The sequence below is a fragment of the Camelus ferus genome, chromosome 27, assembly GCF_009834535.1.
Source record: "Camelus ferus isolate YT-003-E chromosome 27, BCGSAC_Cfer_1.0, whole genome shotgun sequence".
In the NCBI taxonomy this organism is placed as follows: Eukaryota; Metazoa; Chordata; class Mammalia; order Artiodactyla; family Camelidae; genus Camelus; species Camelus ferus.
This window is the reverse complement of record NC_045722.1, coordinates 7,886,599-7,900,301: the sequence shown is the minus strand read 5'-3', so window position 1 is coordinate 7,900,301 and position 13,703 is coordinate 7,886,599. Positions and strand designations below refer to the sequence as shown.

Sequence of the window (13,703 nt, the reverse complement as noted above, 5' to 3'; positions counted from 1 at the left end):
GACCTGTCAGCTACTGGGACAACAGACAGACTTGGAACTTAGCCTCACTCTGGTCCGGGACATACCAATTTGGCATCAACGGGTTCTCTTTGCCCCGGAACATGATTCCGACGTTTGTGGCGTGCTGCCGAGAGGAATAGAAGTCCGTGTAGTCGCCTGCAGAGGAGAGATGTGAGAGATGCCCTCAGTGACGCAGGCGATGCAGGGCTGGTTCTGAGGGATGGGACCAGAGAAGGGGTGGGTGGCCGGGAGCGCACACCCGACAAACAGCAGGTGCACGTCCCAAAGCTCCGCACCAAAGGCAGCACACAACCCCTCCACTAAGAATTCGTTTTTACAACTCCCGACTGAGAAAGGAATAAGAAATAAGGAGCCAGGCTTCCGGAAACAGACAGTGGAATCTGAATATGAATGCTGACACCGCACCCACCGACAGGCTCAGCTCACCAGGCCTCTGCCCCGGGGACTGGCCGCTCCCTCTGGGTGTCTGTGTGCCCACATCCTGGCAGCTCTCCGAGGCCCCCTCATCCGGGAGGCCCTGCCCACTCTCCCTAGCAGGACCTCTCCTCCTCCGAATGCCCTCATCTGGGGAGCCCTCCTGGGAGCAGGCTCCATGTCCCGCTGGTGTTCCGGTCACATGTGCACAGACCTTAGCCCTCTGCTGGCCTGCAGCCGTTTCAGAGCAGCCCAACCCCAGGCCTTGCTCTGTCTGACTCTCCTGGTGCCAAGAACAAGGTCTCACCAGTGCCTGCTGCTGATGAAGAGTGGAACGAGCTGGCTGGACTGCGTGCTGCAGGCACAGGCTCCCGTAAGAGAATGAGCTGCTCAAACGGGCAGGAAGAACGAGTTGGGACAGTTTGCCTGTTTCTTCTCCTAAACCTCTCCTCCAAAAAAAAAAAAAATTTTTTTTAATACATAAATAAAAAGCTGGATAGGCCAGTACCAACAGCCTGGACTAGAAACAGAAGTGGTGAAGGAGGCGAAGAGAGGAAAGTCTACAAGGGCCAATGAGGGCAGGGGCACCCTGGGCCTTCGCTGCTGCTCCCCATCTTCAGTCCCAAAGCTCAGAGATCACAGCGGAGATATTTTTCAGAAGAATAAATCTGTAACAAGAAAGGAAGAAGGCACCGGCAGCCGACCTGAAATGATAAGGAATCCCTGAAAGCCAAGTGGCGTGCCAACAAAATAGCCTGACCCCTGAGTGCGTGAGGAGGAGGAGGGAGAGGCTGAGGCGGTGCAGGTGATTCAGCCCCTGCCCCCAGTCCCTCCCTCTACCCAGCTTTTCCCAAGTAGCCAGCACGGAAGACTCTGCCCAGGCTGACGAGCTGGTCCAGAGAGCTGACACCGTGCCTCCAGAGGCTGGCAGCACCCAGGAAAACCAAGAGCAGCCCCACAGCCAGGAAACCAACCCAGAGCGGCTCCCCCCACCACCCCATCGGAAGTCAGTTGTGCCCCTTTCCTTGGGTCTGGTTACAGGAAAAGCTACAACCACAGACACCTAATGAAGGTGGTTTCCACACAAATAAAGAGGAGCACAAAATCCAGAATCACCAAGTGTCCAGGAGAACCCTCACCATGAGAGAGGTACCAATTCATCTCGAGAAAGAAAGGAAACAGAATTAACAGAGACACCAAAAAGAAGCATCCTTTAATATATCTAATAAAAAAGGATGCCGAATACATGAACCAAGAGCAGGTTGTTTGTGAGGGGGGATGGTATAGCTCAGTGGTAGAGCTTCTGCTTAGCATGCACAAGTCCTGAGTTCAATCCCCAGTACCTCCATTAATAAATAAACCTAATTACCTCCTCCACAAAAAGACAAAAAAAAAAGTTGTGAAAAAATAATCTTGGACTTTGAAAATGCAAAATAAGTGGCAGAGACTATGCCCCCCTCAGACGCACAGCGGGTGGTCCTAGGCTCCCGTCTGCCCTCCTCCCCACCTGGGTAAGCCCGGCTCGGTTCCTGCCATCTGACACTGGACACACGTCCCCGCAGCCCTCCTGCAGGATGGGAAGCATGTAGGACACAGGAAATCATTTACAGAAAAGAAAAACAAAACCAAACCCTGTGTTCCAGCTCTTCTCTTAAAAACAAAAACATGGAAATGAGTGGGGTTTATTTCATAAAATCATAGGTCTGAGGGCCAGAAGGCGGGGGCGGCTGGTTTAAAACTATGCCTTCAGGTAGATAATTCTATTCTCATTTCATAGGTGAGTGAGGCCTCACAGTAAACGACCTGCCTGAACCTACATCTGAATTCTGACCCTGCTGTGTGGGGCCTTGGGAAAGTCCCTTTGCGGCTCTAGGCCTCAGTTCCTCCTTTGGGAAGAATGATGCCAAACACAGGTACACCGATACAGCAAAGGAGATCGTAGATCTAAAGTCCTTACCATCGTGCCTGGCATGGTGGTCCCCAAATAAAATTCCTTCTCTTGCCACTGCTGGGAGTCACTGTCACCCTGCCATGGCTACTTTCAACTCAATTTCTCCTTAGAGAAGATCCAAGCAGACTCAAAGATTGAATCTATTTCACATAATCATCTTTCAAAAAATCATAAGGACATATCTTATACACTATGAAGTGCAGCAGAAGTGTACATCACTCCAGCATTACTTTTAACACAGTGCTGCATTTTGTAGTAAGACCCCACTGCCCTGGCAGGAGCCCAGGGCAGAACCAGCACAGCATTTTAGAGCATTCTTGCCAAATTAAAAGAAAATGAAGAGTTTCTACCCCCTTGTCTGTTTGTAATATCTGTGTAAAGGCCGTGTCAGAATCACTTAAGAAGGATTGGAAAAGGTGGCATCCAGGCCAGCTGCCAGGCAGAGGGAGGAAGGCCCGCCCCCACCCTGGAGGTGCCTGCAGCCCAGTTCAGAGGGCAGAGCATGCTGCTCCAAAGGCTTAAAGTGACAAGGGGGACAACGTGGTGTACTCGACGCCGCTGAACTGTACACTTAAAAACCGTGAAGAGGATAAACTGATGCTGTGTGTATTTTACCACAACTTTGAAAACGTATTTTAAAGACCTCCTTAACTCCAAAGCTGATTTTCATTTAGTCAAAAAAAAAGTAATGAAAAAAATAATATGATGAAAGGAATAACAGTAATACGAGGGGAAATACAGTTGAGAGGGACAAAGAAGACCCGCATAGAGTTTAATTCTATTTATGTGAAATTTCTAGAAGAGGAAAAACTGGAGACAGGCAGGCAGTGGCTGCCTAGGGGCGGGAGCAGGGACTGACTGCAGACAGACTTCTTGTGGTGATGCAGTGTTTTCAAATTTAACTGTGGGGATGGCTGCCCAACTGTGTATATTGTCTAAAACTCATTAAACTGCACACTTACAATGGGAGAATTGTGGATGTGTAAATTATACCTCAGTGAGGCTGTTTGAAAGGGGGAAGGTTCAGAATCAAGAGAAAGGAAGTGGGGAGGGGCAGGGGGTACAGGAGGAGAAACGTCCCGTCAGGGAGCCAGAGGGTGCTGAGTAGAGGCGGACCATTTGACTCTCATCGTACTTGGATTTTAACTGGAGCTATGCCCTCGGAGCACCGCCTTTCAACTGCCTCTGATCCTCAAACCCTCAGATGAGGGTCAGCGAATACACTGATCCTGTGTGTGCCCATCTTTTGGAAGGAGATTACCCAGCAGGCAGACCTCGGGGGCTGCTCGAGGACACAGGCCACAGAAATGGGGTCAGAGGCAGCAGGAAGGCCTACCAGAGCCCGGGCCGCAGTCCCGTCTGGCCCCAGCCACTCAGCGCCCAGGAGCCCAGGCTGACCCGGCAGGCAAGCGCCCCCGGGCCGGTGGGCAGGTTGGAGGGCCCAGCCTTCTGCCTCGGCTCATCTGGACTCTCTCTGCTTTGGGCCAAGAGAGTTTTGAAAACTCCAACTTCCTAACTGAAACTCCAGTTAGAAACCTTGCCAATGTCTCAAACTGGGGCCCTTCTGGCCTCTTTTCTCAAAACCCTCTGACCTCTTTCCTCAAAACTGCTGACTCATGGACAGAGCACAGAGCACTCCCCCACAGCTTTTTGGGGAAAGAGAGTGGTCTGCTGCCCAGGCAGCCCTGCAGCCAGCTGCAAATCTGAGCAGCCTGCAGACACCCCTGGCGGGAGCGCTGGCCTTCAGACAGACCTGAGCCAACACTGGGTCCCTGATGGGGAGGGGCTGACAGCCCCCGAGCCCCTCTCCTGTGACCTCCCCCACCAGGACGCAGGGGCCACCGTCCTGGGCAGCCGTCCGGGCCCACTAGGCTGCTCCATGCACATCTAGTAAAGAGACCATGCTCACCTATGGTGGCGGGAAGATGCATCGTGGCGGAATCCTGGGAGGTGAACGCGCTGAAACACAGAACAAGAGGCTTAGAGGTAAAGCAAGTGGCAAAGCAGGGTCTCTGCTCTGGTACCGCACCCACAGGCTCAGCCCAGACCACTCCCAACATCCCACTTATAATCTCCAGTGCGCACTTTCAGGTGGACCTGGGGTCGGAACTGGGCTGAAGCAGGCCACACTGGGGAGGGCGTCCATCTACTAAAGACAAGATGCCTCTGTTCTGCTTCCAAGTTCCACTCTGGGAAACAAGCTAAATGACGAGCATGTGAATGAAGCTGAGGAGTGGCTGGGTGAGCAAGGGAGTGGGCCAGTGGGCCTGACCTGGGCTGGGCACTCTGGTCCAGGCACAGAGGTAATCCCACTTGTCCCAGAGCCCTCCCACCAATAGGAGGCCAGGCTGGGGCTGGACGAGGCCAAGGCAGCCAAGCGGTGACTCAGAATGGCCCTGACTACCACACTGTCCTCTTCTCCCCGGCCGAGTCCCCTGGTCCCCACCCACCAAGGTCCACGGGCTCCTCACCGCTTCCGAAGCTCTGTGTCATCTCTGAGCCTGGCTTGGCTGGCTGATAGCAGGTTCTGTAAGAATGCTCTTGCCTCCTTCCAGGCAGCCTGACCCAGGCCCATGAAGCTGTTGAGAGTTGGCTAGGACCAAGACAGGGAGGAAGAAGCTCACACACGGGCAAGCCAGGAGGGGTACTCCTCCTGTCGACAGGAGAGAGGCCAGCCAGCCTTCTGGGGCCCCTGTCGTTTATCTCCAGTTCATTCAAACTCTCAGGACTTTCGTTCTTAGTTCTGTCATCTGTGCATCAAGTGGGGAGATGTGTCACCTCTCCTGATGGGCCTTCGTCCCCTCATGGACTTGCAGACGACTGGTAAAGCCAGGGAGCTGCTGTCTGGGACAGCTGCCTGGTTAATCTTGGCCCGGCCTGCAGGGAAGATGGCTGCGTTCCTCCAGGGGAGGGAGTCTACACGCAGCCCCTTCACATAAGTTAAAAAGAGGTTTCTGAGCCAATGAAGCATGGTAGAAAAAGCACTTGTGGATGCTCATGATCAGAGTTCCAGCCCCAGCTCCAATCCTTGTAGCCATGTGACCTTGGAGGACTGTGTCTCATTTCAGATTAGACCCTCATCCATCTAGTGAGGATTCCATTCCCATGCCAGAGGGTCATTGCGAGAATTGAACAAGAGATGTGTGCAAAACTCCTGGCACATTCCTGACCCACGGAATAGGAAGATGCACATCAAAGCGTTTGACCATTTACAGGGAAGCCAATTCATGCCCATCACTCACGGAGGTGTACTTCAGGCAGACTCCTAAGTGGTGGCAACAGAGAGGGCACCTGGAGCCGGATGTCCGTCCCTCCCAGGCTGTATCTGCAACCTGAGGGCAGCGCTCACGGCTCCCTCCCTTGGAGGGCCCAGCTCTGGCCTGGATCAGGCAGAGGCTCAGTCCGCTTAAAATGAGGCAACTAACCAGTTACTGGAGAGCCTTATCTCAGAGACAACTGGGAAAGGCCAGGACTGCAGAGAGACAGACACTGTCTCCCCTAGGAACCCATCCTGAGGTGTCCCAAGGCTGCTTCCTGCCAGCCTATCTCAGAATAACCCCAGTCTTACCCAGGTAAAATCTCTGAGACCTCCAAACACCACTGAGATCCAGGAAAAGCCATGTCACAACTTCATACCTGATCAAAGACATCCTGATGTTTGGAGAGGACAGGCCCAGTGAAGAGGTGCTTAATGACACTGAGGTCCAGGATCTGGTCACCAATGGCTACGCCAATCCTCGGTCTTGGCTGGAGGAAGATGGTATGGTCAGCACTGGGAAAAGCCTTGACCAAACCTGGCTCATTAACCGGGAAAGTCCGTCTATTTAAGAGCCCATGGGTCCCCCTGTAGGTGGCCCGGGATGGAGAGGGGCTGAGAAATTGGATCCTTAGCACCGCAGCCCAGCTCCCTGTGCCTCCCAAGGGGCTGATATTGCCCACGTGATCTCTGTCCGGGCAGATCCTGGTGCCATCTCTGCCTCTAGGACAATGAAAGGAAAAGAATCTGTGTTCCGTGAATGGAAAATAAATCAAACACCCCTTGGGGTGGGGAAGTTGCAAGAGGCCTAGTTCAAGCCTCTGAGTCCACCAAAGCTCCCAGCAAAGCTCCTCAGGGGTTGCTTAAATGCCTCTGGTGATGAAGAGCTCACCACCCCACCAGGCAACTGGACTACTTCTCAGATGTAACCTAGGCCTTCTCTCGGGGCAATTCCTTTGCACGGCAGAGCAGAGAGTGTCCCAGGTACCCTGCTAAGGGCCAGGGGCTTGGATTCATGAACTCTGTTCTGGCTCAAACAGGGCAGAGCTCAGGTCACGTGGGAGCACGAAGCCAGACTTGGCGGAACACGCAGGGAAAGTTCCTTTCTGCACCATCAAATCCCAGCTTCAGTCCTGACTGTGAAGATGTCTCATATTTGGCAAAGCCTGGCTTTTGTCCCCATGACCCTGAACTTTGCTCGTCAACAAGGAACCCGAGAGCAGGTCTGCAGACTCGACCTCCCAGGACTCTCTCCTGAGCCGAGCTTCCAGCCCTCCTGAATCATGAGCTTTGCCATTTCAGTTCCAGGGAGTTTAGAGATGGGGCTACGGGCTGGCCTTATCTCCACTGGCTGCTCATTTCCAGGCACTGAGAGAAGACTGCCGTCCCTCGGTGCACATCAGCCACCGGGAGCAGGGGGAGCCCGGAGCCATACCCTCACCTGGCCCTGAGGCCCCAGGCAGACCCTGCCCTGGAGGAGGTTCCCTGGAGGGCCTGGCTCCTTGTTCCCAGCTCAGTCTTCCCCTCTGGAAAATGTCAACTGCTGTGACCAGCAGTGAGATAGCTGGGCCCCCCTGGACCCCAGCGGTTGCCCACTCAGGGGGTGTGCAGGGCAGAACCTCGGGCCACTTCTATGACCCTGGCTGCCACACACAGATGAAGGAAGAAAGGAGCCAACTCCACTGAGAAACATCCAAGACCCGGTCACAAGCGGGGCTGCCTGCTTCCCCTGCTGCAGGCAAAGGCAAGAAGCTGCCCTTGTGCCCAGGTTTCCAGCCCTGACCTGAGGACCCGAGAGAGTGAGTCCCTCTACTTTACGTGTTGGGAGTTATTTTCTTCGGTACTAGACTCAGAGTCCCTGAGGTCCCGCCTGCTCTGTCATTCACCATCCCATCACTTTGGACAAGTCCCTGGTCCTCTCAGGACCCCGGGTTCCCATGTATAAGTTGAGGGAGACAAATTAGGAAGAGATATCCCATTTGTCTGACTTTAAGAGAACCCATGTGCATCACCTCTGCTTCATAATGTTTGCTCATATCTGACAGAAAGTTGTCCAAAGGAAAGCTTTACCCACTGTCTAGCTTGACAAAGAGGGAAAAGTGTAGGGTTTGGGAGTTCATAGATGTAGAGTGCAACCCCAAATCTGCCTTACTAGTTGTGAGACCTGGAGCCCGAATCTTAGCCTCTCTGTGCCTCAGTTTCCTCATCTGTAAAATGGGGACAATAGCAGGTTTATAGTGAGAATTCAATTAATTAATATCTATAAATCTTTTATCATGAGACCAGAGACAAGGTAGACATTCACTCGGACAAAAACATCTATGGAGTATCTGTTTTGTACCAGTAGTACATCAAGGCTGCAAGAGTACCGAGGATACAGGAGAGACTTGGTTCCCACCCTCCAGAGGCAAAAGGAAGCACATAGTGTGGTGAGAGATTAAAAACTGTGGCTATGCACCTCAATGTTCATAGCAGCACTATTTACAATAGCCAAGACATGGAAACAGCCTAAATGTCCATCAACAGATGACTGGATAAAGAAGATGTGGTATATTTATACAATGGAATACTATTCAGCCATAAAAATGACAATATAACGCCATTTGCAGCAACATGGATGTCCCTGGAGAATGTCATTCTAAGCGAAGTAAGTCAGAAAGAGAAGGAAAAATACCATATGAGTTCACTCATATGTGGAATCTAAAACACACACACACACACACACACACACACACACACAAATACAAAACAGAAACAGACTCATAGACATAGAATACAAACTTGTGGTTCCCAAGGGGGAGGAGGTGGCAAGGGATAGACTGGGTGTTCAAAATTTGTAGATACTGACAGGCATATGTAGAATAGATAAACAAGATTATACTGTATAGCACAGGGAAATATATACAGGATCTTGTGTTAGCTCACAGCAAAAAATAAATGTGACGATGAATATAGGTATGTTCATGTATAACTGAAAAATCGTGCTCTACACTGGAATTCGACCCAACATTGTAAAATGACTGTAACTCAATAAAAAATGTTAAAAAAAAAACTGCGGCTAAAATACAGTAGGAAACTGGTTCTGTGAGGGTGCTTAGGGGACACCTCTCTGAGGAGGTGACATTTAAGCTGGGTCTGGAAGAGTGAGAAGAAATCAGGCACACATAAAGTAGGGGGGAAAAAAGGGTATTCCAGACCTAAGAAACAATTGTGCTAAGGTCCTGTGGCAGGAAATGCTCTTAGAATGTTCCAGAAACAGAAAGGCAGCCAGTGTGGCTGGAGGAAGCAGAGGGTCTGGAGGCAGAGGCAGGCCCGGAACCACAGGGACTTTAACAACTTGGCCATCAGCTCCAGGTTACTGTAGCGCCTGTTTCTCAGAAGCCACTGTCCCTGTCTTCACAGAGAGAGCCAGGATACCCTCCCCTAGTCCATGAGCACTCCGAGGTGGAGGGAGGGTGTCTCATGTGTCTTTGATCCCCAACTCCCAGCCCAGAGTCTGGCTCAGAGTTGGGATTCATAAGCATTCACTGCATAAAATGAAAGCCGGATTAATTCACTATTGTTCCACCCAAATTATGAACGGCTGGCCAACGGCCTGGAGGAGGGAGGCTTTGCCTTGGCAACTAGGCCAGCCTGGAATGGCAGCCATCACCCTTGGAATGTCCAGTGCCTGCAGCCATAGCTTTAGATACAGCCTGTTCCACTTGAAGGCTCTGAGCCTTCTGGAATGCCAAAGGGGCCCGCTCCCAACCCTCAGCACTCTTTCCAGAGGGCAGTGGGACCCAGACATCCCTAGCGGCTGTCCCTGCACATAATATGAAACAGCAGGACTGTGGTGTCTGAAGGTCACTAGTCACACTGTAAGGAGCTTTCATTCCAGAGTCTTCTGGGAAAACAAGACAGAGGACCCCACCTGCCTCTCGCAAAGGCTGCTGCCTAGTCGATGTGTACCCGAGGAAAGGCGAGGACGCAATGCTGAGGGCAAAGTGTTAGAGGAGCACAGAGCAAGGCTGGCTAACACAGGTCAAGGGTTAACATGCCTCGTATTTGTATTTGCCTCCCTCCAGGGACTAAGTGTTAACTTTTTGTGTCCTTGCAACATCTGGTCAGTCCTGGCAGTTGTGAAACCATACGCTGAATCTTCTAGACCTAGGCATTTGCTGCACTTGGGGCCAATGATCAGCCATGGGGGCAGGGAACCCACTTCCCAGGAATGGGCTCACTGCCAGGAGCTCCACTTAGCAAATAGTTCCTGAACACTGTTGAGTGTAAGCAGATTCTGGGACTCCATGGCTCGCAGAGCTGCATCAGCGGTTTACCTTGAAGCTTCGGAGCAGAAATCTAAGCCAAAAATACCATGAATAAATCCAAGGGAATCTGCTTTCCCCACCCAGGGATCTTCTTATGTATTTGTTGATAAACCCCCAGTTTTCAAAGATTTCTTTCTGCCAATCAGACTACACTTACTAAGGGAAATTTCATTTCTCTGCCCAAAAGGGCTTCTTCTGATCAGCAAAGGAATGCCAGGGAGCTGAAAAAATTCCAGCTGGAGGCAAAGAAACTTGACCTCTCAGATCCCAGGGCTCTACTGCCAGCAAATGTGCTCAATACACCGGGTCAATTAATATTTCCCGGGTTCGAGAGTTAGGGGCTAACCTGGGGCATAACGTGTGTCTTGAGGGGAGGAAACAAAGCATTCTCCATGATCAGCTCCTCAAAAGCAAAAAGGCCCCTGCCTCCACCCCACCCCGCCATCGCACTCCCCAGGGAGAAGAATGCGAGACACCAGTTATTAGGCCCCAAATGACACCGAGAGTTTTCACGAGAGGCGCCCAGTAGGGAAACTACAGGCCCGACGTCCCGCTTGGTCTGGTGCGGGCAAGAAGTGGCAGGGATGGGCTGAGGCGGGGGGGGGGGGGGGGGCAGAAAGATGGTGTGGCGGTCCCGGGCGGAGGGGACGCCCCCACCTCCCCGCACCCGGAAGCCGAGCGCTGCAGCTCACGTTGCCTTTGGTGGAGAAGACGCCGTAAGGCAAATTGTGGATGGGGAAGTCAGAATCCTCGGCCACCGGGACGAAGGACATGCTGGCGAGAACAGAGCAGGGCGGCGGGCTGCAGGCTGCGGGCGACCAAGGCGATTGGACTCGGCAGAGGTGGTCAGGCCAGGTCACGCCTCCTGCGGACTCCGCCCCTTCAGGCTCACCCCGCCGGAGCTGACCCCGTGACACAGCAGAGACAGGCCCAGCCCCTCCGAGGGCTCCGCCCCTCCTCGAACCCCGCCCACCAAGAGACCGCCCCTTCGAGGGCTCCTCCCCCGCGAGCAGCGGCTCTTCCCCGAAGCCCGCCAGGTTCGCGAGCCCTGTTGCTCCGCAAATTCCACCCCTGCAGAGAAAGGGAGGCCGACGTGCAGTTTGGCCTGGAGGGAGGAGAGGCTGGACTGTTGGGATAATGTGAGATAAATGGGTCTGAAACCCGAAGGCCTGAGGGGAGGGGTACTGCAGGTGGGGCTGGCTGAACCCCCTCTCTAGGCCCTGAGATGACTGAAGCTGACCAGCGAGCACCCTGTATGGGGATCAGTCTTGCCCAGCCTCTTGGCTCTTGTCTCCTGCCCAGAGCGTCTCTACCAAGGGTAGACCTGAGTTTTGGTTGAGTCGGCCCTGGAGAGGCAGTGGTAGGTGGTCTGACTCTTTCTGGTAGGTTCCAGACAGGGGAAAGAAAGAGGAGTGTCCCAAGTCTGTTCTGCGACCTTGTAAGAGGCATTCCAGGCAGCACCTAATACCTACCAAATTCAAGTGACTTGTTAGCCGCAAGGCAATGAGCTATTTACATGTTCTGTACTGGCCCTGCCCCTCCTCTTGGAGGTGGGAACTATCTTATTCTGTGTGCAGCTTTGTCAACGACCAGCAAAACACCTGACACAGAAGGTAAGTAATATAAAGCTGTTGACTAAAGGCAACTAATTAATAGCCAACGGACCCCTCCGGCCCCATGCCAGGCACTGGGATTACAGCAGCACCACAGCAGCTTCATTATTGACGGAGTATGTGCTGTGTGAGCCATGATGGGCTGGGAGCCTCCCCTGAATACTCACAAGCTAGTGGTGATAAAAGCCAGGTAAAGAGAAAACCAAAACCTTTTGGGCTAAGGTGGAGGGGCAGGTGTGTGTGTGTGTATGTGTGTGTGTGCGTGTGCGCGTGCGCGTGCGCGTGTGTGTGTGTGTAGAGGTGTGGGTATGAGATAGCTGAAGGGGGAGTACTTTCTTATTTTAAAATAAGACTTGCCAACCCACTAATTATATATAGTGTCTGAAAACACCAAAGCTGTTCTCTATTTGGGGAAAAGAAAAGAACAAAACATTTGAAGTAACTTGCAAATACACGATTTTCTTTTCTTTCTCCTATTTTGGGAGGGAGTGTGTTAAGTATGTACATTACAGCAATATAAAAAAGAATTTTAAGGAAAAAATATTGCCCATAATCCCCATCATCGTACAATTATCACATTTCCATGTTATTTGTTCATTCCATGTGTATGCACACGATTTTTTGACTTCACAGAGAGGCAATTTTTTGGTCTTTCCTTACATTTTACTTCTGAACATTTTTCCTTGTGGCCAAATAAGCTTCCTAATTATCATTTTCATCAGCTAAAGAAATTGCAGTGTTTGGGATTGTACTAATAATGGAGCCACGAACATATGCATACACAGAAAGTTTTCCTTTTCCTACACTGTTGTCAGAGGGTAAATTCTCTGGTCACAGGGTATGGATGCTTTCAGGACTGGAAGTGAGTTTTGGCACCTCCATCCTGAAGGGCTGGTTTGAGCCTCTGTAGCACCAAATTCAGTGCCTCCCTCAGATGCTAAAATGCAGCACAACAGAGGCTGCAGCAGCTGGGCTGCAGGCCTCGTGCACACCAGCATGCCCCTGACGCCTTTTCAGAACTGGGAAGGGCTTTTTGAATCTAGGGTGCAGACCCTTTGCAGGGAGGGGCTCCGAGAGGTGGGCAATTGTCATTCAGATGAGCAGGCTGCGGATGTTGCCTGTACTGGGAGCAGAGGGGTAGCCTTTTTGGGGCAACACTCAGGAGTCCACCCATTCCCCTTCTCCCCACCCTGCAAATTTCACTTGCACTTTGAATTACTTGAATTCAGTCCCAAGGTCCTCTAAATGCTGAACTTGAAGACAACGGAATGTCACTCTTGTTTGCACACGACGTATATCCCTCTGATGCTAAAATGTATGGTATACTTGCCAAACACATGATGCCCCCTCTAAAACGTGTACAATGAACACTTGAGAGGAGATACTTGCTTCACTGAAGTGCTTGGTCTTTATCATTTTTCTTGACTATCCTGAAGCAGAGCCAAGTGAACCAGCTCAACCAAGACTGGGTTTTTTCAAGGTTTTTTTTTTGCAAGACAAATTTCTTCTCCCTGCCCTTTTTCCTTCTGTCTTCAGTCTGCTTTAACTGTTTCAGGTACTACTGTGTCTGTGTCTTGATGGAATACCACCTCAAAGCCAATGCGGATTTAAGCTGGATCTGAAAGACCCACAAGCAAGAACCATCATGCTAAATAGAGAAAACATCATTGACAATTGCCTTGATAATAATGTGCACCATACAATGTTCTCCTTTGTTATTAAAGCACAAGCAACTTCTTCTCTGTGATTTCAACTACTTATGACTGTTTTGCTTTCTTGTGTGCATACATATTGAAGAGCTTTCTCATTCAAATTTTTCCTTTCCCCATCTAAATTTTCCTTTTTGAGCTATAGCTATGCACCCAAAAATGCAGAAAAATTTCAACATTTTAACATGTGCAACCTGTTTGGCATAGTTGAATAGGTATTTCTCAGTGCCTCTCTCCCCAAATAGTGCTTTCCTGTGTCAACAATAACTGCCCACTGAACTACGTCTCTCATTAACATCTCTTCTCTTTCTCCTCTAAAGCACCAAGTTGAGGCCTGCTTCTCTCTTCCTTAAGGCTTCCAGACCAAAAGCTCTACTCCTAGTCTGCCATCTACTTTCCCCGCTTATTGTTCCAAACTCACCTACCTTC

General features: G+C 51.2%; 1 protein-coding gene across 3 annotated transcripts in view; it reads right to left on the bottom strand.

Moving 5' to 3' along the window:
- The window catches only part of FAH (fumarylacetoacetate hydrolase), a 30,218-nt gene extending 19,369 nt beyond the window's left edge, over window positions 1–10,849 (bottom strand). For 2 of the 3 annotated variants that reach the window (XM_032469299.1, XM_006189614.3), the window contains exons 1-5: window positions 10,645–10,849; window positions 6,023–6,133; window positions 4,858–4,979; window positions 4,296–4,345; window positions 66–156 (exon numbers count right to left, since the gene is read on the bottom strand). In XM_032469299.1, the coding sequence (XP_032325190.1) occupies window positions 66–156; window positions 4,296–4,345; window positions 4,858–4,979; window positions 6,023–6,133; window positions 10,645–10,725 (455 nt within the window). In that variant the 5' untranslated portion in view covers window positions 10,726–10,849. The remainder of the gene's footprint in view (window positions 1–65; window positions 157–4,295; window positions 4,346–4,857; window positions 4,980–6,022; window positions 6,134–10,644) is intronic. The other variant, XM_014563410.2, reaches the window with a different exon arrangement.
- Window positions 10,850–13,703: the final 2,854 nt, after the last annotated feature.